General features: G+C 36.7%; 1 protein-coding gene across 1 annotated transcript in view; it reads right to left on the bottom strand.

The window, feature by feature from the left end:
* Nucleotides 1-27,514, bottom strand: part of PREX2 (phosphatidylinositol-3,4,5-trisphosphate dependent Rac exchange factor 2) — a 286,647-nt gene that overhangs the window by 129,700 nt on the left and 129,433 nt on the right. Inside the window, exons 19-25 of the mRNA XM_032296288.1 lie at nucleotides 22,782-22,867; nucleotides 19,865-20,001; nucleotides 17,235-17,352; nucleotides 13,876-14,060; nucleotides 11,265-11,426; nucleotides 2,920-3,142; nucleotides 1,625-1,832 (exon numbers count right to left, since the gene is read on the bottom strand). Of these exons, the coding sequence (XP_032152179.1) occupies nucleotides 1,625-1,832; nucleotides 2,920-3,142; nucleotides 11,265-11,426; nucleotides 13,876-14,060; nucleotides 17,235-17,352; nucleotides 19,865-20,001; nucleotides 22,782-22,867 (1,119 nt within the window). The remainder of the gene's footprint in view (nucleotides 1-1,624; nucleotides 1,833-2,919; nucleotides 3,143-11,264; nucleotides 11,427-13,875; nucleotides 14,061-17,234; nucleotides 17,353-19,864; nucleotides 20,002-22,781; nucleotides 22,868-27,514) is intronic.

Below are 27,514 nucleotides of genomic sequence, written 5' to 3'. Positions count from 1 at the left end.
ATCATTAAAGTCAGGAGACAACAGAGGCTAAAGAGGATGTGGAGAAACAGGAATGCTTTCACGCTGTTGGTGGGAGCATAAATTAGTTCAACCATTGTGGAAGACAGTGTGGCGATTCCTCAAGGACCTAGAACTAGAAATACCATTTGAACCAGCAATCCCATTACTGAGTATATGCCCAAAGGATTATAAATCATTCTATTATAGACACATGAACACATATGTTTATTGCAGCACTGTTCACAATAGCAAAGGCTTGGAACCAAATTAAATGTCCATCAATGATAGACCGGATAAAGAAAATGTGGCACATATACACCATGGAATACTATACAGTCATAAAAAGGATGAGCTCATGTCCTTTGCAAGGACATGGATGAAGCTGGAAACCATCATTCTTAGAAAACTAACACAAGAACAGATAACCAAACACCACATATTCTCACTCATAAGTGGGAGTTGAACAATGAGAACATATGGACACATGGAGGGGAACATCACACACTGGGGCCTGTCAGGGATGGGGGACTAGGGGAGGGATAACATTAGGATAAATACCTAATGTAGAAGATAGGGTGATGGATGCAGCCAACCACCATGGCACGTGTATACGTATGTAACAAACCTGCACGTTCTGCACATGTACCCCAGAACTTAAAGTATAATTAAAAAAAATCAACAACTTCATGAAGAAAGTACAATAAAAAGAAGACAACAGTGTTACTATTATTTTCAGAATGTGGCAATTTGGGAATATTCATCAATTTCCATCCCTGGAATGGATGAGCAAGCATTATATTAAGCACGGTGCTGATTACTTTCTGTATTCGTTTGCATAACTTTCACCACAAACTTGTAATTCATTATCATTACTCGTTCACTTCTGTGGATGAGAAACTGAGCTACCTCAAACCTCTTGCTGTTCTGACTATTCAGAGCTGTCTGGACTAGATGTGAAGCATTGTCCTATATGCCAATATGACAAAGCAGCCTACCAACGTCAGGCAATTCTCCAACCATCAACTTCTTAAATAAGAATTAGAACTGATTTCTTTGGAAAAGTGCTCATTAACTGCCTCCACCTTGTCTTGGTTAAAAATACTGGCACAGCTATTTGGGTTATTGCTTAGTAGGCTATTAATCAATCAAAACAGAAAAAAGTATTTGTCCTAGAGAAACATAATTTTGCATTTACTCATTTAACACGTCTGTTAAGAATTTATTATACTTTACATCTTTTATAAATATCTATTGAGTGCATATTCACCAAAAATTCTACCCTGAACTATAAAAAACATAAGGAAATCCTCATACAAAACTGATATTCTTTCAAATATATCTTTCACGGTAATATTTTTACAGTGAGACTCATTTAGTGTCCTTGTGTAAGATAGAATTTTGTCATTCTCTTCCCTGGTATTAAATGCTTACTTAAAACATATACCTATTTATATATTTTCCATTAAAAAAACATTTTTAAGGTTTTGAAATGAAGAGGATCTATATGATCAGCACAAATTCCTAAATTTCCAAAAACTAAAGAGAGAAGGATTGAATTTTTCTAAGTCACATATTTACAGCTATTTTATTTAGCAAACTTAAAAGTATAGTACAAAACACTTACTCATCTATTTGACAAACACACATCTCCACCTCTTTCAGTGCAGTCTGAAGTTTGCCCAGCAGCTTCTGGTAGATGTCTTGGGTTTCTAAGTCTTCTTCTTTTAGCAGATACCTGAGACCATGGCCATCCTGCTGCCCCAGAGACAGACCTGAAGGGGCTGCCATGGTTGTGATGGTGTGCTGAATGTACACCATAGGACTCAGTTTCCCTGGGGAATTAAAGTCATTTCATAGTAATATGTATCACCTTTAACTTATAACAATCCAGTCCAATTAATTTTATTTATTTTTAACTGACAGATAAAATCAGATGTATTACCATGTACAACCTGATGTTTTGATATGTATATGCATCATGCAATGACTAAATCTAGATATTTAACATATGTATTACTTGATGTAGTTATCATGTTGGTGCTGAGAATACTTTATATCTGTTCTCTCAGGATTTATCAAGAATACAACGTATTAACTATACTCACCATGTTATACAATAGATCTCTTGAACTTATTCCTCTTATCTGATTGAAATTTTGTATCCTTTGACCTACATCTTCTCAATCCCCCACCCAACCAACCATCCCAGGCCCTGGTAATCACCATTCTACTCTCTATTTCTATGAGATCAACTTTTTTAGATTCCTCATATAAATGAGATCAGAGAGTATTTGCCTTTCTGTGTCTGGTTTATTTCACTTAAACATAATGTGTTCCAGGTTCATCTATGTTGTTACAAATGACAACATAGATGGATTTTTATGGCTGAATGGTATTCCATTGTGTTTAAATACCCCATTTTCTTTATCCAGTCAAATTAATAAATTTAGGATTCCATAAAACAAAATGCTGATCCAATGCCGAATTTAATTCAGAGATTAGAGTTTGTGGAGAGTTGTAATTAAAAACTAGAAGACAGTTTGATCCCTTGCCCTGCTGTAATGGTACAGAACAGCATTGTGCATTGCTGCAGCTGTTTCTCAGGTATTGTCCTCAAAGTTTCAGGGCTATTTCAGACCAGCAGCTTTCACAGCAAGATGAGCTGTGACTATCATATGCATAGGAAAGCAGGAGCAATCATCTTTCTTAGAAGAAAAATAACAAAAATGCCTAACTCCATTTTCATTCAGTATATACTTAGGCATAATTATCCAAATGATTACAGTAAGAAATCTTTGCTTTATAAAAGTTCATGCTTTTATACATACCAGGTGTCTACTGAATTTCAGGCATGCAAAAATAGCTGTGATTGCCTAAATTACTTTTCATAATTTGATAAAGTTTTAAAAGCCAGCATACCTTGCTCTGAAGATTTGTTTTCTTTATCATGAGAATTATGCTTCCTACTATCCAACTGAACACCAAATGCACTTCCCAAAGAGGTTGATGTTTTGGGATAAGAAACTTCCATCACATTGACATGGCAGTTGGTAGGGCAGAAATCACTGCTGTGCAGTGGGGAGATTTTAGATTTGGCCTGTTTAAAAGTAGGCCAGGCTCTATTCTTCAGTACACGAGAAAACTGCAAATTAAAGAAAACATAAGCAGCAGGTGAATACATAGTAATAACTCAGGCAACTTTTTTTCACTTGTATCATTCATAACAAAATCCAAGGCAATTAAATCATGCCCCCTGGAATGAGTGAAATACCTTATATGTTGTTAGCAATTACGTTGTTATTTCAAAACTCGAGCATTCTTAAAAAAGCCAAGCAATGTAAGCAGCAAATGCATATGATTACCTTGAAACTGTGATTACAACTTAGGTGTTAAATGAATTTCTGTGGCCAGCACAATATACTTGCACTCAAATCTACAGGCTCCCAGCAGCTGAAAGAGCCTGACGGGGAAAGTGGCATCCCAGAACACCAGGTTAGAATGGAGATCTTTCAAACAAGGCAAAACGGCAAAATGGGGTAGCTGCCAGGTCAAGGGTGGAGGAAGATGGGATGTTCTAAACACAAGCACAAAGCTAATCCAAAGAACCAGTCGGTGTACAGGACAGACAGTAAGGCATGGAGACTGAGGTCCAGAACGGCAGGACAAATCTATTTCCCATACCTCCTGCTAATCACTGAAAACTAGTGTGCACCCTGCCTTTATGCTTTGAGAATAAAGTGATACAAGATTTATTTGACTTCCAAGGTAGCCGCTCCATTGTTTCAAAGCTTGCCATGGGTTTCCATTCAAATCCACCTACTCCTTGCCAGTGTCTCTAAAGCAGCCCAAGTCGGATCCTCACCTAGCTTCTCTATCTCAAGCTCTCTCCCCTTTGCTCCCTAAGCTCCTTCTCGCCCTCACTTAGTTCGTCTCACACACTCTCTTCTCACTCTGGCCCTTTCTACAGGCTGTTCAGTCAGCGTAGAATGTTCTTCTTCCTGCACTGCCAAGCTGTTTCCTTTGCAACTTCAAGTTCTATCAAATCATCAGGAGGTCTTCCTCGACTCCTTGTCTAGGTTCAATTTCCCTGACTACTGCTAAGTTCCAGCACATTGTAACCCTTCTATTATACAGGTATAAACAGTTGCCTTACTTCTAGCTCCTCTGGCAGATGGTAAACCCCATGAAGTTAACATCTAGGTGTTCTGTTTACGATCAGTAAAAGTCTCATAGAGTTGGACTGAATTGTAGTCTTAAAAGCAATGGATCGAGAGTCACTAGCTACCTGTTTTAGTTACAGCTGTCACAATAACTGATATGATGTTAGGCAAGTCAGTGTCTTTTTTGCATTCTTTGTACAATAAGGCACATGGATTAAATAATGTCTATATTCTCTTCTCTTTTGAAAACTGTAAGCATGATCCTGTCCATTTATTCACCAGAATAAATAAGTAGAGTAATAATTTGGGCATGAATAAGAATAAAAAATAAGATTACTACTGGTCACTGTCTAACTTACATTAAATTCAAGAATATCAAAATTCACATTTTATAAATATATGCTCACCATTAGAACAGGAACTCTCTTATATGCATATGCATAAACTATGCATATATGTGATATACATATGTATACACACACACGTATAATGTGTGTATTAAACTATGTCTTCAAATCACATGTCAGAAGCTGTGTAGCTCAGCCACGTGCCAGTACACAGTAGGTATTTTAATAAAATGTTGAGCAAATTTAATAATAATGGATAGTGAAAATTTATCCTAAACACTTTTTAAAAATGACTGCAGAACTCTTGACCTATCCAGTCACTTTACTAATAAAAATAATGGTGACTGGGAGACTTATGTGGGACATAGGATTTAAGGCTAGATGCAAAAAACTTTCAGTCAGAAGTTCTTTTCCACTATTGTAGCAGGATAAAAGTCTCACAAGGCGCCCATGGCACAAACAAAGGCACAGAAATCAATTCTATTCGGTAACAGCATCCACCATAATAGGAAGTTATGCTTCTCTTGCCTTCTTCCATTTTAAACAATTATCTATTCATTCAAAAGCAGGAAGAGAGGCATCTATTCCAGACCCTGTGCTCAACGCCAGAGACATAACCCTGGCTCTCCTGGAGTTCATGGTCTAGCAGGCAACACAGGGGAAAAAAATGCAATACTATTGCCACATGCAAGAATTATTTGTTGCGATTATTAGGTTGGAGCAAAAGTAATTGTGGTTTTTGCTATTACTTTTAATGTAACTTACTGCCACCTTTATTCATTTATCCAACAATGACTTGTGGAAGGCTCTCTGTGCCATTACTTTGAATGGCAAAAAACGTTATTACTTTTGCTACAACCTCATACACGTGCCATATATATAATACAATAACACATTGCTTAACAACAGCAATGCATTCTGAAAAATGCATCAATAGGTTATTTTGTTATGTGGACATCAAATAGAGTATACTTATACAAACCTAGATGGTAGAGCCTGCTTCACACCCAGGCTAGATAATGTAGCCTGTTGCTCCTAAGCTACAAACATGTACATCATGTTACTGTACTGAATACTGTAGAGAATTATAACACAATAAGTATTTGCGTAACTAGACATATCTGGACATAGAAAAAATAGAGCCAAAATATAGTAGTATAATCTTATGGGACCACCATTTTATGTATGTATATGGTCTGTCATTGACTGAAATGTTACACAATTATATAATACATGTAAAAGCCAGATAATTAGAAATTTTGGTACAAGCTGAAAAGGAAATGAACAGGGTGGCATCATGAAGTGTTAACAGAGTGATTGGGGAGAGCTGGCAGAAGATTCCTTTGCTAGGGGGACTGGCTTTCCAACCTGTAGCTCAATACAAATGCCTATGAATCCAGGATGTGCCCTGCCCATATTCTAGGAAGGGCTGTGGTACCATGCCTAAAGGTGCCTGAACTGCTCCAAAGGGTAAGAGTCAGACAGGGTATCTCTCTGCTAAGAGCTCTTCTTGGGAAGGAAGTTTCTCAGGAATGCAGTGTTGTCTTCCATCCTGGGATATCCCTAAGAGAGGAGGAGGCTGCAGGAGGAACCCTGTAGTCACAGGTACTGGAAATGTGCTACTTATACTGTGAAGATCAAAACTGTGCTCCCAGACAGCATGCCCTGCTGTGAAACTGTAAGAACTTTCTGAAACTTTGAACCTAAAATAAGGAAGGTACAGTTCATGGATTGACTGTGGTTCGTGCATGAGAACACATTCTGATTGTGTCAAGTAGTAGCAATCCCCAAATAAAAACTGCAATTTTTGCAGTAAAGAGGTGCATTGAGAGGGACAGGATTTTAGATCCATTAGGGATACCTGAAGCCCAAACTTACTGCCACCTTTATTCATTTATCCACAATGATTTGTGGAGGGCTCTCTGTGCATCAGCCACCATCTTTAGCATGCTGGGGAACATCACTAAACAAAACAAAGATTCCTGCTTTCCAGGAGGTCATATTCTAGTGAGAGGAGAGGTCAACAGTAAATACAGTAAGCGAATTATATAATGTGGGTGGATGGCAAATGTAACTGAAAACAAAATTGAGCAGAGTAAAAGGGCTGGAAGTTTCAGAGATGAACTGAAGAATGGATTACCAATTGTAACCAGGATGATTAAGGCAGGCTTCATTGAAGCTGGCATTTCAGCAGTCTGCAAGGAGGGGAAAGTTAGAAATGTGAACATCTGAAAGGGAATTTCTGGCAGATGGAACAGCCACTGCAAGGCCCCAGGGCTGGTGTGTCCAAGGAATATCAAGAAGACCAGCGTGATCAGAGCAGCAGTGAGAGGGAGGAAGAGGAGGTAGGATTGGAGAAGCAATGTGGGGAGGGAGGGCACAAATCCTGAAAGCCATTGAAAGGATTTTCCTTTGACCATGAGTGAAGTGTACAGCCACTCAGGACAACTGTGGATTGGTTGAGAGCAGCAAGAAGACCACTTATAGGAGAGAAATGCCACTGGCTCACCCAAGGCAGTAAAGGTAGGAAGAAAAGGCTGCATGTTTGAAGGTAAAGCCACAAGAATGATGTGAGAGAAAAGGAAGTGAAGAATGTATTCAAAGTTTTAGGCTGAGCAATGGGGAGGATGGGCATAATCTGGAGATAGAGAAAAGAGCAGAAAAAGCAAACTGCAGGGGCCACTGGGTGGGTAGGGGAAGGATCAAGAGCTGATTTGGAACTTGTGAAGCCTGTGATATTGACGAAACCAGTTGCAGAGGTCAAATGGGCCAGGACCCTGAATGAGATCCCCAGGGGATTGAGAATGTAGCGAGAAAAGGAGAAGACTGAGTCCTGAGCCCTGGAGGAAAGGGGAAGGAAGAAAAGGCAGAGCTAGCATAGGATACCGCAAATGGGCCCCCATAAGAAAGGACAAAACCCAGGCATATGTGGGGTCACAGAGAACTGCCAAGTAGAGGTTTACGGTCAACTGCATCAGATCCCACTAAGACCAGGAAGAATGCTATGAGGACAGCCAATAGACTTTGGCAAAACACAGCCATGTCAGCTACCTGGAGGGTAGCAGAGCCTCACTGGAGTGTGCTGAGGGGAATGAAGGTGAGACAGCCGGGACAGCATTTTCCAGGAGAAAGATCAAAGAAATGCAACTGTGTGGGATGGCGAGGGATATTACTTTTTAATATAGGTGATACTAAAGCATATTTATACACTGACAGGAATCAGCAATTTCTGGAGATGGAACTTCAGGTTGTTAATGCATTGGTAGCTAATTTATGAATTATTGACTATGACAGCACATTTTATTCCAACTATAGTCACTTAACTAAAAGAAGTAACACAATGGCAAGCTATTATTCTGCAGATAGCTTCCTATTTCAATTAAGCATAAAATCTTTTGGCATGGGGTTGGGAAAGCTTTGTATTGTACCCTTTTGAGGGAAGGGGACATGGGGAAGATTTTTTTCCCACAATTTTCCCAGTCCATATATCAGTGTGAGGATTACAAGGCATTAATAAGTAAAGAGGGACTTCAAATATTCAAAGGAAGACTTCCAGTTTCCGCATGTAAGATTTTTGTGTAAACAAGAACTATCTCTTGAAGGTGTATTAAATATTTCTATCTAGGAAATATCCCCAATACCCAAAATAAGCCCAATTATGGAATTATTCTAAAGGAGAAGAACGAATGTAAAACTAAGAAGCATTTTCAGGACAATTTAGGGAGAAAGCATTCCTCCCAACAGGGCATAGTTTTACATCTGAATTGTCCCCAAATCCTGTTCCACAGAGACAAAAGACTCCCTTAGGATTCATTCAGGTCTTCAGTAAGGTCTGAGCAGGTCTCACACATGTGCCAAAAAACATCTGTGGCCTGTACAACCAGCCAGGAAATCTATTATAATCACAACAGCCTTGCTATAGAAATTACAGAAATCAACTGGCTTCTATTTTTAAAACCTAAAACTTTCAGAGTCAAAATAAGGGAAAGCCAGCATCTTTGAGATTTTCGTTTCTATGGATACATTTTATTTCACAAAAAGAAGAGTGTTGAAGCCTTCATCAGGAAGAAAAATACGTTGCTAATAATAGTTTTAAAGTAATGTGTGAAAATTAAAAACCTATATTCACAAATGCTATGGGTTCTGTTGATGTGCATTTGATACATAAATGGAGCTAGTCTTATGTGACCTATTAGGGCTATCATCTTAGGCATATAAATCTTATGCAAATTGAAAAGATCTTTGCAAAATTTTCTTGCTAACCTTGCTTCTCTAATGAGAAAACCAGTTATTTTAAATATGTTTATGGCCAAATGGGACGATGACAAGGATAGTTTTTAAAACACATAGGCCCTAGGTGACTACATGTCTCTTTTTTATTTCTAAATTCAAAGTAAATACAAGTGAGACTGCATTCCATAGGAACCCAGTCTGTTAGTTGCCACCTATGTAACCTTAAGCAAATTCTTAATCTCCCAAAGAAAGAGGCAGGATGAGAGATGAGTACATATACATGGCTATTTTGAGACTCAAGTAACAATAATGTACATAAAAGGGCTTTCTGTAATTCAGTGACATTATTTTTACCATCTAAAATCATTGGCCATTAGCCTGTCCATCTGCACCTTAAAAGCTTCTAGGACCTCAGTTACTTGTGAGTAAATGGAACATACTTCTACCCTTCCAGGATGATGTTTTTGAGGATCTCCAATATTTGTTTAAGTCTGTGTTCTCTAGGTTCTTATTCTTAAAGCAGCTGCATCAATTTGCTACCTAATATACCCCGATCTAAAGATTACATTTGTTTATGTAGTTCCACGTATGCCTCTTTCAGCTACTTGCACTTTTTTGCTGCATGAAAGAATGAAGAGAGGAAAGCAGGAAGAAAGCAAAAGAGAAATGTTCCAGGCACCACAGTGACCAGTTTGACACCCAGAATCTGCCTGAACCCGTATCACGCCTTGTACAGATCCATCTCTAAAGTAGAATGACTCTCTTTTTCAAAATGCCTCCAAAAGGAGAATACTGATTTGCATTTGTTTAGACCTTTTAAACTTTACATCAATGCACTGTCACATTTTATAGAGAAAGGAGAAGAAAAGAATCTTCTGTCTTTCAACTCCAACAAGGCACATTCATGAAATCTTCCTCAAACTTAAATAGCGGAACTGAACTCAGCAGTTATGAAAAGCAGATTAACAAATGTGGTAGGTAAGCAATGGCCCTGAATATTAGGTTTCTTCACGTGAATTAACTTTTTAAAAATTACAATAGTAATGCAAACTCAACTCAACAAGCCCAACATTATAGGAATTGTTTGAAGGAAAAAATCATGATCTCTTTTCCTTTGTCTCAATTACTTTAGGGAACCAACGTTGTGAGTCCCTTGGGTATTAATTCACACACACCCCTATTCTCATGCAGCCAAATATAGACATATATGGGCTTATTTAAATTACCATGTCAAGAGCATAAAATATAGACACAATACATATTTATATACATTGATCTAAATAATATTATCTAGTAGAGCTGTACCAAATTTTAAACAACCAGCTTTATTTGGAGGGAAATAATTTAATCAACAGTCTTTTATTGTTATAAATAGAACAATTTTCAAACTTGTTTTAGCATAATGTTTTGGAGATCAATTCCCATTAATTCTCCTCTAAAGTGTGTCCCCAAATTCATCTAATGTTTTTTGTCTCCTTCATCTTCAGTGTATCCATGCCATCAACATCACTCAACTGGGCCATTGCAACAGCTTGCTACCAATCTCTATTTCTGCCCCCTTGCAATCCATTCCTACAAAAGCATGATCTTTCAAAAGCCTAAATCAGATGAAGTCATCCCCTTGCTTAAAATCTTCCAACGGGTTTTCTTTGAAATAAGAATAAAATCCAAACTCCTTCTCAAGTCTCAAAATGTACAGGAGCTGCCACAGCTCTTCACAGCTGGCCCTGCCTACGCCTCTGACCTTACGCCTGGCCACCACTGTCTGGCTACCCTGGCCTTCTTTCTGCTTTAGGGCCTCAGTCCCAGCTGTTCCTTCTCTCTGGAGGCTTCTCTCTCCAGTTGAAAGGGAGAGTTTTACTTGTCATGCAGATACACACTTTCTCAAAGAGGCTTTCTCTAGCCACCCAGTCAAAAGAATCAACCTGGCACTTAAACCATACTTTCCTCTTTTGATTTCCTCATAACTCTTCTCAATATTTTCCTTTCTCCCTTTGTAGGGATTTATTTACTTCTTTACTGTCTCTCCCACCCTGGAATGTGAGCACCATGAGAGGAGAGAAATTGTCTCCTTCCCTGCTATATTCTTGGAACCTACAACAGCACTTGGCACATAGAGAGTGCCTAATAAATATATGTCAAATGAATGACTTAATTAATGAATTTTTTAAAGGCCACAGTCCATGTACTTTATGATCGAGTGCTTTTGTTCTCCTAGTTGGGAGAAAAGAAAAGAAGAACTTCAATGCCCAGCTCTACCTTTCACTAGAAAATAATTTAATTATTTAGGCCTCAGTTACTATATTTTGAAGATGCGGGACAGTAACATAACTTACAAGTTTGCAAAGATCAAAGGAGGTAAAGAATATAAAGGCATTTTAAAAACTCTAAAATGTCACATAATGTTATCATTTCAATAGAATGATGCCTAACAAATATGTAAAGAAAATATCAAGAATTGATTTAAAGTTGACATTTAAATAATTTCAATGATAATTATGTGTAAAATCAATAGAACCCTTACCTTTTTATAACTGGATATTCTCTGACAAATGTGTTCAATTCTTTCACTACAAAGGGCACTGAATTTACTCTGAAGGTCAGTAGGAATCACCTCACTTAGAGAATTTAGACTGGTGCAGTTTTGTACAAAATGCTCGTCAGTTTTAGCCAGGGCTTCAAGAATCTGCAATGACAAACACACATGCACACCCACACACCCACGCACAGACACACATACAGGCACACACACAGAAGAACAAAACAAAACAAAACAAGAAGAAAAACTTCAAAACTAGCCACATCAAATTTTCATAAGTTAACAATACAGCGTGACTTTCCCATTTTGTTCCCTGAGTAGCTGCCGGGGAATTTCTCCCTTCACTGAGGCACTGTCGGTGAAGCGATCTGACTTGTCTATTCAAAATTTCAGGTTTTCCTTCTGCTAACTATAGGAGCCTGCTTGGTGAGGTATAACTGGACTTCAAAGACTCCCTGTTGGATAAATCAGTACATTCTAATGTGAGGACACTTCTACATTTTAGTCAGAGTCACTCAGAACATTTTTTTTTCTCAATTTGATAGAACCAAATAAATAAATAAATAAATAAAGGAATCCAATATCCGATACTTTACTTGTTACTGAGAACCTAGCAAGTACAGAAAGGATGTATTTAACAAATGCTTGCTGAAGAAATTAATAAATGAAAAGTTATTTCAGTAAGGTAGAAACTAATGTTACTTGCAGCATCTGAGATCTTGGTGATAAAAGCATTAGATAAAAGTATTTATGGGATATTTTCAATTAGTAAATTCTTTTGAATATTTGAATCAATTGTAATGACATGTGTTGGGGGAGAAGGTATGCCATCAATCACTAGGAATTTCCAATGACCTGAGAATTAATTATGTGGTATATAAATTTCTGATTAATCAGATGTTACAAGAATTGATTATACCCATAACCAATATTTTTATAATATTCTGTGAAACATAAATGTAAATATGTTCTATTAATTTGAGCTCCCACACGACTTCCACTTCCCTTTTATGCTAACTATGGAGTATGAGTTTTTATTTAATCACTAGTCTAGAACTTAGAGCTAACATTACCATTAGCAGTGTGACCCTGGCTAAATTTCTTACTTCTTTGACTGTCTTTTCTTCATGTGTAAAATCCAAGTGAAATTTGTAATACTAGCTTATACAGTTGTCATATGTAGAATAATCCAAGTAATTCTGCAAACTTGAAATTGCTGGTAACTGAGAAAATAATTATGTAATCCGGTCCCAAACTTTTACATGGATTCCATTAATACTATAATGTAGTTGGGAAGAGACTGCATTTTAAAAATATATATTTTTAGATATCAGTAGATACATAGAGAGGTACAATAACATCAGAGTAATGAGATTTTTAAAAAGTTAAATTTCAGAATATAAAACAAGAAGATAATTATACTTAAAATAGTTCATTTAGCTCTCTATATTATTTCCTCCCACTGAATTTTTAAAATACATGTTAGAAATGCTAAATTGATCTCAGCTATTCATATTTCAAACAATTCAAATAGAGAAATAAAGGTAGGAAAGTTACATCTCATTTTTCTTACATGTAATACAAGAGTCATATGAAACACTAAATCCAAGACCTGTGGAGGATACAATAGGAGTCTGACGAATTTACCTTGTAGGCAGGCCCTGAAAGGCCAGCAGTTGCCTCTTTACCATGTATTTATTCATTTGGATAAAGACTCCCTTCCTCCCTCTCTCCATCTCGTTTCAGTCTAAGGACCTTTGGAAAGGTGATGTCCTTTCCAAATGAGAACTGCATAAATATCGGAGGATCTATTCAAAACTGCCCCCTACAGCTTTCAAAATTTTATGAAATAAACACAGTACTTGCCAAATTTGAAATTTCTTGTAATGTATTTCACGACTCTGAATACTCTTCAGAGGATTATGTGCAATAAAAAAAAAAGCAGCATCTGTCATGAGGACCATCTGAATTGTATTAACAACAATGAATTAACAGATGCAGCAAACTTAATAAATGCTGTGAAGTCTGCCATATCCACAAACACCTGCCTAAGCAAGGGTTTTATCTAACTTAACACTGTGCTCTGAAAGGATCAAAAAGGGAAGTTGTGTGCCTGCCAAATAGTGGGGGAAGGAGGGAAAAATAAGAAGTGGAATGAGGCTGGGTGCAGTAGCTCTCGCCTGTAATCCCAGCACTTTGGAAGGCCAAAGCGGCTGGATCACTTGAGGTCAGGAGTTTGAGACCAGCCTGGGCAACTAGTGAAATATCATCTCTACTAAAAATAGAAAAATTAGCTGGGTGTGGTGGTACCTGCCTGTAATCCCAGCTATTTGGGAGGCTGAGGCACGAGAATCGCTGGAACCTGGCAGGCAGACGTTGCAGCGAGCCAAGATCACACCACTTCACTCCAGCCTGGGCGACAGAGTGAGACTCTGTCTTCAAAAAAAACAAAAGAAGAAGAAGAAGAAATAAAGAAATTGAATGAGCTGACAGCTGCAACATGTACAGTTATTTATATTTTTTTAAGTGAAGGACGGGGAGGATTTAGTTGCTTTTTTTAGAACAAAATATCTTGTTTCTTCAGCATCCCCCCTACCTTGGCAGTTAGGCTGAAGAAACCTTTGGGCTCAATCATCTTTTCCACCACATTGCACTTGATGCCAGCTGTGCTGTCATATTCATACACGACACCATATTCCAGGTGGACATTGTCCACTGTCAGACTCACATGCTCCTTCTTCCCATCAATGATGGCCATAGTGTTGAATTTGTCAATGACCTCTGGAATAAAGACAATTGTAATTCAGCAGATTCAAGAAGGGTTTGTTAATCTCCTCAAATAATTTTGTGTCTCTTTACATAATTTTTAAACAGTTCTTTAAAGGATGGTTAAATCTGATGTGTTAAGTCAAGCATCTATCCTTGTTAACATTTAAAAAAATAACACTTTGAGAAAATCATATGCTTGAATGATCCAAACCTCACCACTCTAACATGACTAGTCTTATCTTTGTATATCCACTTCGATCTATGGACCATATGTATATCTATTTATACCAATATAAATACTATACATAAATTTTTTAATTAAAAACATGTATGACTTAAAGTCAGGATTTCTAAAACTGCCCCGAATTTTATATGAATATTTTCTCAAAGCAGGAAAAAAAATCCATAAAGAAGACCATGTTGAAGAAGCAGAAAGGAGATGCAAGAATTATCTTATTTTGGCAGACAAGGTGCCTGCAGTTTCCCAAACAGCATCTTACAGAGAGGGCTCATTGAAAAAATTTCTCCTTCGCTATAATTAAATTTCCATCTAAAATGTCTGCCTATAGTTTTTTAGCCTACATACAGTACAACAGCTGGTGAAAAAAATACCTAAAATCTTAAGTAAGAAACTCCTGGGAAGCCTAATGGCAATTAAATAAATAAAACTAGAATACTAGTTTACTTAGAACAAAAGAGCCCTAAAATAGCATAAACAGTAAATATTAAATAGGCAAAAGTAGAATGTTGATTTACCTTAAAGTAACTAAGTCCTACAATAGCTACGAATCAATTTCCAGAGCATCATAGTAACCAATCTACCTTTCAACATGGCACCAAGGTTGATTTATTCCAAATTAGGAATATAAACCTCAGAATAAGGTCCTGAGATTTGTGCTGTTTGAGATAAATATTATGTATTATGATAACAACCTCATTGCTCCAATGAGATTGAGATGCTTTTGATATTATCCATGACTTGGGTAGGATCCAACCAAGTGGCCCTCCAGGAGTGGAGAGAAAACAGCTTTTCCTAAGTACCCCCCATATGATCAGTGTGTATAGGGAATATATAATAAGAAATATAGTCTGGACGCCATGGCTCAGGCCTGTAATCCCAATAGTCAGGGAGGCCAAGTGAGAGGATCACTTAAGCTCAGGAGTTTGAGACCAGCCTGGGCAACATGGCAAGACCTTGTCTCTATTTAAAAAAAAAAAAAAATGAGCTGGGCATGGTGGCATGTGCATTTAGTCCCAGCTGCTAGATGGGGTAGGGAACTGACTGATGGCAGACCCCTTCAGCCCAGAAATTTAAGGCTGCAGTAAGCTATAATCACACTGCTGCACTACTGCACTCTAGCCTGGTTGACAAAGAAAGACTCTGTCTCAAAAAAAAAGAAAAGAAAGAAAGAAAGATTTTGGTATTTGGCCACTGTTCCTAAAATAAAGCTTTTAAATCCTTGTGATTTACTGAGCGATAGCGGTGACAGGAGTGTCTTTTGTTATTTATAACAAGCCCCCTTGGAACATAACTGAGTTTATGTGATTGAGGTGGTACTTGGTGAGCCCACAGCTAGCTTCAGGATGGGGGCTGGTAGTCAGGGGAACCAACCAAGCGATTAGGGGGTTGGAGATTTCAGCCCCACCCCTGGACCTCTGGGGAGGGGAGAGGGGATAGAGTTGAAGTTCTGTCACAAATGGTTAATGATTTAATCAATCATGTCTAGGGGATGGAACCTCCATAAAAATTCCTAAACGACAGGGATCAGGGAGCTTCTGAGTGAGGGAACATTCCCACGTGTCTGGAGGGTGGCACACCCCAACCCCTCCCACAGCTTCCCCTACAGAGCTCGGTGCTCAGCACTCCTCTGGACACAACCCTGTTTATCTCTTCATGAGCTTTTCATTTCTTAACCTTTATAATAAACCAATGATTGTAAGTTTCTGAGTTCCCTGAGCTGTTCTAGCAAATAACTGAACCCCAGGAAGGGATGTGGGAACACCCCGAAGGTATAGCCAGTTGGTCAGCAATACAGGTAAAAGCCTGGGGCACATGACGGGCATCTGAAATGGGGGCAACCTTGGACTGATCACCTAACCTGTGGGTGTGTGCTAACTTCTGGCTTTACAACTAAATTGAATTGTAGGACAGACAGTTGGTGTTAGGAGGTTTGGAGAATTGGTTGGTATGGGGGGAAACCTCTACACATAGGGTATCAGAAGGGTTGTGAATGAAAACACCTCAAAATAGGGAATTCTCCCGCTGTGCTGGTTGGGAAGAAACTAACAGTGTAATAAAAATATCCAGAGACACCTACCAATAATATGAGTGGAAAGACACCAAGAAAATATAAGAGGTGATTCGTGGGCTTCTGTGAAAAAGTTTTGAAACAGTAATTCAAGGTATTTGTCAATTGCAGACATAAATGTAATTGCCTGAGTTGCCCTTGGCAAAGAAGCCACTAAACACAGCCATTTGCTGGTTTACTCCATTGAGAAAACAGAAATGATAACCGTCCTTATCAAAATATATCTCTTCCTCTATTTCTCTCTCATTTTCATACTACTAGTTTGCCCCTTTCCTTACTGTCAATGTTAGACTACAGTAAAAGTAAAAATAACTTTCTAGATTGGGGCTTCTCAAATTTTAGTATGCATACAAATCAGATCTAGTTAAAATGAGGATTCTGACTCAGGAGAGGTGGGGTACAGCTGAGATTCTACATTTCAGTCTAGCTCTCAAGCAATGTTGATACTGCTGCTCTGTTGAGGCACACTGGAGACCAGGTCTAAACAACACTGAAACTCCAAACAAGGAAACACATTATAATCTGGGTTTGAATCCTCACTCTGCTACTTAACCAGTTTGAGCAAGTCCCTTAACCTATATAGGCGTTAGTGTTTTCTCCCCTCAAAAAAGAATGATGATACTCATTCCCACTTTATGAGATTTCTTTTTTGATGACTAAGTGAAATAGTCCGTATAAAACACTTCACAAAATGTCTAATGAATAGAATTTGCTAGCTACTAGCTATTATTACGTATGCATTTGAAAGACATCTGTTTGGTGATAATGACTTAAGAATGTGGCTTCAACATATACAGGACCTTGAGTATTTGGGAGTAGGCCACAGGCACATGGAAAAGAATACTATAAGCACATGAAGGGAAAAGAGGACACCTACCTTCTACTTTACAGTCAAAAGCATCCCCTGCTTCATCTCCAGGGGGCTTGGAGTGAGATTTTTGAAGGTCCTCTTGAGCACTCTCAATGCTATTATAAACCCACTGTATGGAATCTTGCTGGAAATGAGAGCGGAAGAAACCTCGGAGGTATTAGTGCTTCCTAAAACACATGCCCATTTCATAAACCTGCTTTGAAAGGAGACTGGACCTTATTTATTCTTCTATTTTTTTAAAAAATAATAAAATTTGAAAGAGAGATACAAACAACATCAGAAACAAATAGAAAGTCAAGGAAAATTATATTATTTGACAAACTGACTTTTTACAGCTTCAAGTTTTATCTTCTAAGCTACATTCCAAAGATGTATGTTTTTAAATAGGATATATTTCCAAATGCTTCAATTATATCTTAAATAAGTTAAAAATCACATTTTAAAATAATCAACTGTGACTGGGCATAGAGACTCACACTTGTAATCTCAGCACTTTCAGAGACTGAGGTGGAGGATTGCTTGTGCCCAGAAGTTCAAGACCAACCTAGGCAACATCTCTCATTAACAAGACAACAAAATAAAATAAATGTGAGAGGGAGAGTTGCCTGATGAATCAGTTATCTGTAATTGTACAAACCATTTAAATGTTCTCCTAATATATATATTCTAACACATTTACTGCTTTTTTAGAATCAAACAAATATGAAAACTGAAAGGACATCATTCATCTCACTGGTATCCCAAATAATGTAACTATCTTTTAATCCTCCCAAATAAAAAGTCATCCTCTTTTTAAGGGCAATTTCCTTAAAAGTTATCCTATATTTTAACCACAGTTCCAGTCTTATTTAGAGAAATGAGAGAGATGAAGTGATACCAAACAAATGCTTCGAGAGTTGCATTACTTTAAGGTTTATAGATTTTCTAGATAAGATGTTAAATCAAATTAAACTGCATTATTGAAGTGTGATACAATATGTATTATCTATTTTTTGTATTAGCTTCCCAAGTGTGTCTAATTACTATCTTGCTATAAATTATTAAAATGCTAGTTAATATTTGACCATTCCATTACATCTTGGTACCCTGTTGTGGCCGCCAGTGAGCCACACCCCTTAGTTTCCCATGTTGACCCTGGGCTTGGCCACATGATTTGATTTATCCAAAGGGATACTAGCAAGTACAATCTAAGTAGAAGGTTTATCATTTGTAATGTTCCCTCTTAAAATTCAGACACCACGCAGAAAGGAGAACCTGCTAGAGACTGGAAAGAGAGGCCATGCAAATGGGCTCTGGAGGGTGACCTGCCACATGGAAACAAAGGCCATGAACAGGGGAAACAAAGTGCTCGCTTGGGTCCCAGTAGAATGCAGCCATGTCAGTAATCTCATAGGAATCACCCCACAGCTGCCTCATAGAATTAAGACAAATAGTCAATTATCATTGTTTCAGGCCACTAAGTTTTGGAGTGGTCTATTTTGCGGCAACAGCTACCTGAGAGAACATGTTACTCAGTGGATTTTCTGCCCATTTATTTCTTTTCTTTAATTACTTCACTGATCAACACCTCTGTAAGAGAGTATGCAAGGAAAATAAAAAGAAATGAAACTCAAATTGATTTGTCTGCTTATTAACATTCCTGTAGAAGAGATTTGATCATTTTAGAAAAGACTTTAAATATTCATTCAATAATATAGTTCAACAAATATTTATCAAGCTACTATCAACCAGAGTAACTTATGAGCCTATGTATAACTTCCAATTTGCTATGCTAGATCTGACCTTCTCATCAAGTAAAATTGATCAGCTATTTTCATGTAGATTCAGTATTCTGCAGGCCATCAGCACTGGCTTATGAGAATATGGCCAATCATTTTCCAGGTTTGGACACAGTTACATCCTCACATCCAGAAATCAGTACTTCATTATGCATGACAGGAAAATACAAGGCTTCTCCTGTAAGGTTCTGCCTGCATCTAGCTGATTAAACAGGGAATTTTCTCTTATAGTCCAATACTGACTTTTTCTTCATGAGATAACAGCAATAGCTTTGCTTATGAATTATGATTCTAATTTTAGTTTTCTGTGGCACATGTTGATCAAAGTATAGTGTTTACAATTTTAGTAATGGCAAGTACATTTTGGTATTTTCCTTTAAGAGCTAAATCGAGTTACCTAAATAAATATACCTCAAAATCAATCACAGACCTTATAAAACCCACAATTTTTGCTTTTTCATAGAAGTGTTCTAATAAAGAGAATAGGTATGTTGAGTTCATACATATAGACACAGACGCAATGATCATTATATATTCTAAAGCAATCAGAAGGGCCAAGAAAACATATCAAACCTTTGGATTTCAATTTCATAAAACTCATATCTCAATGAAAATGAAAATACCCTAGATCCCTTTTTAAACAGATGGCAGTATTGTAATAATAAAATGTAACCATTTAGACACAATCAATTATAATTCATTATGAGATAAAGCAATAATTATGAGGTCTGTAATGCTGTGTTTAATTTTAAACTTAAAATTGGAAACCAGAAACATCTCCGGCACTATCCCACCTCGCCCCTTAGGTCTTGGCTGCAAGTATTCACTCAGATTCAGATTAGTTGAAGGGCTACTTACCTTCATTGGCCGCCTGTACTTCCTGCAGGCTGTCACATGTGCAATGACACTGGCATGTGTCTCTTTGCTGACATTGATTCCATTCACCTTGATAATACACTGTCCAGGGTGAAGGCCAGCTGCGGCGGCCACAGTTCCTTTAAACACAAATGGGAAAATAACCAAAAACTAATTTCAGGAATAAGATTCATTTTTATGATATATACAATTATAGAAGCAATTTTAAAATACGATCAAGGTCTAGCTAGTATAAACTTGATAAACTTGGTTTTGAAAGCAACACCCTCTTAACACCTTTCTGCTTTTTAACTTACCTTTCAAACTGCGATCAATAAAATATTTCTCAACTCCCTAAGAATTTGTTTGAAGGGATGTTGCAAAGTGACCTCTATGATACTAATCAGTTATTTTTCCTTTCAAATGCCTAGTCAAGCTAACTTTCTAGGTATACATATATAATGGCAAAATTAGAAGAAGACCAGAAACATACGCCTCATTTAGCTTCCTTTACTCTACAACATTTCTAAATATTCAAATAGTATTCACTTTTGTTTTTTAAAATTCCAACAATTTAACATGCATATAAAAAAGAAAATATTTAACAGAAAAATCAAGTGAATTAGCAACTATTATTGGACTGGTTTTTCCAAGAAAAATAAGAGTTTGAGATATATACAATATGTCAGAAACCAGAGAATTTGTAGAGAACAGAATTAATGAGATAACATCACCCATCCAGTCATGTTGCTCACATTGATATAGATTTAAATATGAAATTAACATATCCTAACCAGTGAGCTAAGATTTCTCAGAACCTCCCAATCATTGTTATTTGTTAGTATGATCAAATCAATATTAACAAAGTACCATTAATACATGTAATGAATACAACGCAAATAAATAATACAAATGATTACAAACTTACAAATATGTTAGAAGAGACTTCATTTGTGACCAAGTTCTCTCATAAATTATTAAACATCTTAAGAAAATAATTTACATTTAAGAATATATATTTACATTTCTTCTTAGTCCCCAATAAAATTCCCTCCTAGAAATATTGTGTTTTTTTTCATTGAATTGAATTTTAGGGGAAGATAGAAAATTCTCAGCAGAAAGAACATCTGAAAAATGGCATTGCTTCAAGAAACCTGGCCACTTGGAAGCATCCAAGTTGTTGTTTGTGTGAGCTTAGAATGGGAGTGGCTGGAAGAGACAGGGTTGCAGAGTTGAATAGAGCCAGACTGTGAAGTCCTTGCCTTGCCTAAGAATCTCAACCTTGCTATATATGGAAGACTCTGAGGGCTTCATGTCTGAAAGGCTGACTTTGTCTATAAAGTAGGAACAAGTTCATCTTGTGATATAGGAAGCAATTTTGAGGAGGAAAAAAAACTGATCAAGGACACATTTTTTAAAATGCTGAGAAGTAATATGGGCCCAGCAGAAGACAAACAGGGAATTAAGAGACACTAATTCAATAACCGTGGGAGTTTTTTCTAGCTACAGGGAGAAAAAGAGAAGAGGTGGTTAGGTTGATCCAAGGTTGAAGTGCAGTAGCTTGGATGCAGCTGAGGGTGGGGGTCAGGGGAGCCTGAGGATGCTGTGGAGTGCGACTGCAGTGACCCACACAAGAAATCTCTTTTTCTTGTGGCAAAATTACAGCGCCAAAAAATAACCAAATAATATATTTTCATTTCATACACATCTGAAAGGGAAAGCACTTGAGCATTCCTGTCTTTTACTCTTCAGAAGCAGAAAGCACAGAAACCAGGAATAGACCAACCCCATCACTAAGCTCCAAAGATAGAACCTTGCTCTTTAAATGACATTGTAATAGGGGAAGAGGTACAGCTTGATTCACTTAGGCTTTCAGCTATTTTATAGTACCATTAATGTGAATTACTCCTTTTTGGCTTAGTGAAAATGCAGAAGATATTTGAAGTCTCAATATTCCATTTCAGTTGATAATATTTGAATTATTGGAAAGGTCTTAACTGTCTGTCCATCTGTATGTTTTAGAAATCTGAGAGAAAAGATAGGTTTCTGAAATCAGATTCTTTATCATACATACAATAATGAAAGTAATGTTACAATCTAAAAACGGTGTAGCTAATATGTTCTTGATAAATTTGATTCTGATAGCAATGCTCTCTTAAAATTTTCAAGCCAAATTTTTGGGTGATCACATCAAGATCCTTTATATTCCTTACTAATAAAAAGTATGTATGCCTCTTGTTAGATAAACACACGACTTCTTATGCTAATAGTAACACTTCTTGCTATGGCCGCAAGCTATTTACTATGTTTAGCAATGTGGGATCTTAGAGTTATTTCCTTCAATCATTATTAGTGTCAATTTAAAATTAAAAAATACATATGATAACAAGAGCTGTCAATAGCTAATTTGCCTATCAAACAAAAAAGAATAAATATAAACATAACTTTTTAGTCACTAAAATTATTGAATTTAAAATGCATCTTAGATGAGATTTAACCATGGTTTACAGAAGTACCTGAGGGAGGTATATAGCAATAGGTTATAAGTCCACAGATCAATTTTAAACCTGAAAACTCACAACTTTGGATTATTGACAAAGAAGTACAATTATTTGAAATCAAGAAAAATAAAAATAGAAAACCTTAAATTTATTATATTCTTTGGATAAACTAAACTAAAGCATGCAGAAAAGTGACATTTAGGCATCATTCTTACATCAAATTTTTAGCAATGAAAAGTATGCCTTAGAATTTTTGAGTTTGTTCAAATGTTTCTGCAATGTGCAACCATTGAATTAATACAGTGAAAATATGATTGAGGATCATAATGTGATTCTGCATGTTTTAAACACATTCCTGTTCTGCCAGGCACATCTCAAGCCTGCTGAAAAGCTATTTCCCTGCAAGACGAATTTCCTACCTCTTCCTACAGCATGCACAACAGAAGGGCCAAATCCTCGGATCTGGAAGCCAAGTCCGTCAGCTGAATCTGGAATTTTCACCGTCCTAAATCAATCAGAAAATAAGATGAATTTAATTGGTTAAAATAATCATCGTGTACAGCTTTACACCTCTCAATAAATACATATTGAGGGTCTACAGTGTGAAAGATGTTGAGCTAGAAATCCTTGGAGACAAACACGGTTCCCAACCTCATGCAATACGGAGTTTCCAAACTGAACACAGTCATTACATAGTAAAGCCTGAAAAAGGAACATTGGAGCATAGTGGCTTGATCACTGCTCACTGCAGCCTCAACCTCTCTGTCTCAGTGATCCTCCCACCTCAGCCTCCCAAGTGGCTGGGACTATAGGCACAAGGTCACACCATGCTTGTTTATTTTACTTTATTTTTTATCATAAACACAGGTTCTCCTACGTTGCTCAGGCTGGTCTTAAACTACTGGACTCAAGTAATCCTCTGGCCTCAGCCTCTCAGAATGCTGGGATTAGAGGTGTGAGCAACCACACCCGGTTAAACCTAGCCTTGAATCTTCATGTAGTCAGTTTATAGCTGGATAACTTGGATAAGCTCCTTAACTACTCTGACACAGAAAATTTTACAGAAAGATAACATTTTTGAAAGTTATTTTGTAGGGTATCTGTGGCAATTAAAATAAATAACCTTGGTGAGTTGCTCTGCACTGTGCTATGAGTTATGCAGGTACTTAATAAAACAGGAACTTTTCTTCTTAGTTTACTGTTACAAAGAAAAAACTGAGTGACTTAAGAAATTCTTTATAAAAATTAATACAACAGAAATACAGAGTTAATACATTTCTACCTATTGGGAACTTTATCAAAGAACAAAAAAAAACTAATTATAAAGAACAGATCTGTCAAATATGGTATCAAAATATTTTAAGAAAATGATTCACTTTAGTATTTATGGAATGAAAGTTTACAAGAAACAATACAGCAGAAGGTAAAACTGAATAAAAGAAGAAATCATTCCAATGAATCTACATTAAAAAAAAGGATTACGAAGGGATGGGAAACTTAAGTTGTCATGGTAAACCCACAGGGGTGAGCAATTGGCAATCATAAATAAGACTCTCCACAGAAGAAAGCCATAAATCAGATAGCATCAATGAAAAGCAGAGAGCACAAGATATGAGGCAACATCGTAACAATATGAGTATATCACAGTCAGGAATAAAAACAAATTAATACAATGCAATAAATTGTGATAGATAGCCTTTGATGCCCAAGAAACAAAAGCGTTTCCCAAAAGATGAGTTAATCATAAAATAAATGTCAGCAGCACTTCAAGGGCATATTAAACAGAGTCTGAAGGTAGATACAGCAGGACTTATCTGCAGCTTATGAAATCACTGTTAGAGACAGTTTTAGCAAAACCAAGGGCTCGGAGCACTTCAGAAAGCCATAGGCTACATTTAGGCCTAAGGCAGAGTCTGGGACTGCAATCTCAAATATAACCTAGACAGGCATTTAGGGATAGAAATGCAGATTTTCTGCTCTAGGAAAACTTGAGAGTATTACTATAAATTAGCTTATACACTATGAAGTTATCTGTATGTATGTGGGATGGAGGTCACAGAATTAATTTAGCCTTTATTCTTAATTAAATACTTTTTCATGTGTTTATTCAGGGCTGTGTTCATTTCCTTTGAATAACGCATGGTTATCACTGTCTGTCAAAGATACACTTGAAAATGAAAGATAACTGACCAAAGAAAGAAAAAGGGAATGAATACATATTCTGGTGGGCCTGAAACAAAAAGAAGCAGTTCATGCTTCTAACTATTATGAATGAGAATTCACTTCTGCTGAAACCACATAGAACTTTCAGGCCATGGTGAATTACTGTTGCTTTTGGATTTTGAGTAATTCATAGAGGTGTCTCAATCTTTCCGAGCAAGGTTTTTCTATCCTTCTAATATTGCTATGGAAGGTTGACTCTAATCTTTAAGATGATTATTATTTTTTTCCTTAACCAAAATTGTACAAAACACCATGACATGCATTTTGGTCCAAATGTTGGAATCCTCCTAGTAAATTGATCTTTAGAAAACATGTTTCCCTAGTGAGAACACTATATTCCCAATTTTAAAAAGAATTACATTCATACAAGAGGGATGTTCTATTTCCTATAGAAAATAAGTGTGCTAAATTATCTGCTTCAAAATATTTTGAAAAATCTCTTGATGTTATCAAGTATGAAGTTCATTGTAGCACTGTTTACAATAGCAAAGACCTGGAACCAACCCAAATGCCCATCAATGATAGACTGGACAAGGAAAATGTGGCATATATACACCATAGAATACTATGCAGCCTTAAAAAACGATGAGTTCATGTCCTTTGTAGGGACATGGATGAATCTGAAAACCATCATTCTCAGCAAACTGACACAAGAACAGAAAGCCAAACACCACATGTTCTCACTCATAGGTGAGTGCTGAACAATGAGAACACATGGACACAGAGAGGGGAGCATCACACACTGGAGTCTGTTGTGGGAGGGACAGCAGAGGGTGGGGATGTCGGGGAGGAATATCATGTGTATAAAAGTCAGACATAGGTGATGGGGGATGGAGGCAGCAAATCACATTGCCATGTATGTATCTATGCAACAATTCTGCATGATCATGATTTATTTTATCTAAAATAAAAATAAAAACTTTTTTTTTAAAAAAAGGTATAGCTAGAATCAAAAGAAAATTCTTTGGCATTTACCTCTCACATTTTTCCCTTTTCCCTCAAAATGGGATACTACTTAAATTCCAAGAACCTATTATAAGAAAATATGATACTGATTTATAGACCTCATACATTAGAATAAGGACATAAAGGAAAAGTTATTTATTTCAAACAAATTTTTTAAACTGAGTATGCTATCTTCAAAAATGCTTTAAATACAATGTAAAATATGCAATTGATATAATAAAGTAGCAATGAAACATAATAAAATGAGAAGACAACAGCATCATATATAACATCACTGGTACTTACTATTTACTGGATACTTCACTAAGTTCTTTACAAACCTAGTTTTATTCAACATTCTTTGCAGTTCCATAGCATAGGCACTCTTATCCCCATTTTATGGATGAGGATGTGTAATTACACACTTCACTAGCAAGTAGTAGAAGACAGGCTTGAACCTGGAATCCAGAGTTCTAGACACAGCGCAACAGACACTCAGAAGAGTCAGAAGACACAGGTTCCTATTCTGCTCATCTAGCAACCAAGTCTGAGGATTCATTCCTATTTATTCAGTTTTGAAGTTGATGGCCTCAAAGTCTCTAACTGTTGAAATGTCTCTGATCAGTGGACCAGTATTTGTAGGGTTAAATCAGGGGGCCCTAGGGAGGACCTAATGATTGCTTTGAAATAGTACTCCCTTATTCCTTTCCAGCCTGTCTTCTTCCTTTTCAATGCCCTCAAAATGTCAGGAGGTGGGCAACCAGGACAGTCTTATCCTAGACCAGGGTTGAATAAAGGAAGAGGAACAGACTATAATTAGATTTAGAGGGAAGACATTGCTGTGCTTCTTTGCTGCCCTCTAGCCCAGCCTTCCTAAATTAGTAAAGAGTGAGTGTCGTGCTCACTCTTTCAGACCTCTTGGTAAATTATTGGTAGAAACTAAATCATCGACTTTAATGAATAGTGCCTTGAAGAGGCTTACTAGGGACAGCCTAGCCCATTGCACTGCACTTTAACTCTTAAACTCTGCAGAAGCATATCCAGCTATTCCTGAATATACATAATATATAATTATACTTTTTACATATTAAAATATATTTAGGACAGGGAAGAAAACTACATATACTTATAATATTTTAATAAGTAGTTAAAATAAAAAAATTTATTTTCAAAGTGCTAAGCTTCATTTGTTTTAAAATTAATGAAGTTGCTTATCATGATTGACAAATGATTCAAGTGAAATCTAAACAATTTTGATATATTATGCTAAGTACTTTGTACATATTATCTTAATTAATTAATTGGTTAAACAATTAAGGTAAATATGATAGGGAAATACTAGACCATTGATAGGAATGATTTGTACAGGAAAAGTCCATGTTTTGCAAGTATATGCATGGTGTGTTCTTAAAAAGCAGAATATAGCGCCCGGTCTCCTTTGTGGGTACCTCTTATGTATATGTGTACCAATACTTTAAAAACTTCAGTTAGTACTTAATTTCAAAAGAATAACAATGGTTATTTATGAGTTATAAGAAAAAAATATCTCCCTTTAGAAAAATTTGTATTCTCCACATTTTCTATAATAAACAGAAATTTTCTTCTAATCATAGGTAAATAGATAATAGAATTGTTTTAAAGAAATGGACAAATTACCACATACAAGCATGGATTATCTTTCAGTCTTTTTTGCATCTCTTATGAGTATTGAATTACAAATGGTGTCTGATCACCAGATAGCACCAGAAATTCTTACAGCTGAACATCAAGAAACACAGTTCTGTATTCTCAAACGTTCTACCAGTTTTCTTCACTCATAGTAAAACTCAGTTCAACCCAGACCAGGAAAATTTGGGCAGTAAAAAAAAACTTTATTTCTACTAAAACTACATGATTCGAGTAACAAGTATTTTAGCATCATAAGCAATGTAGCTTCTCCCATCATCTGTAAACCAGTATTGGTGATACTGGTGAGGTTCAAATG

The sequence above is a fragment of the Sapajus apella genome, unplaced genomic scaffold, assembly GCF_009761245.1.
Source record: "Sapajus apella isolate SASKATOON/1434 unplaced genomic scaffold, GSC_monkey_1.0 scaffold35, whole genome shotgun sequence".
NCBI classification, from domain to species: domain Eukaryota; kingdom Metazoa; phylum Chordata; class Mammalia; order Primates; family Cebidae; genus Sapajus; species Sapajus apella.
Note: the sequence above shows the minus strand (reverse complement) of the source record. Positions and strands in the feature narration are given on the sequence as shown.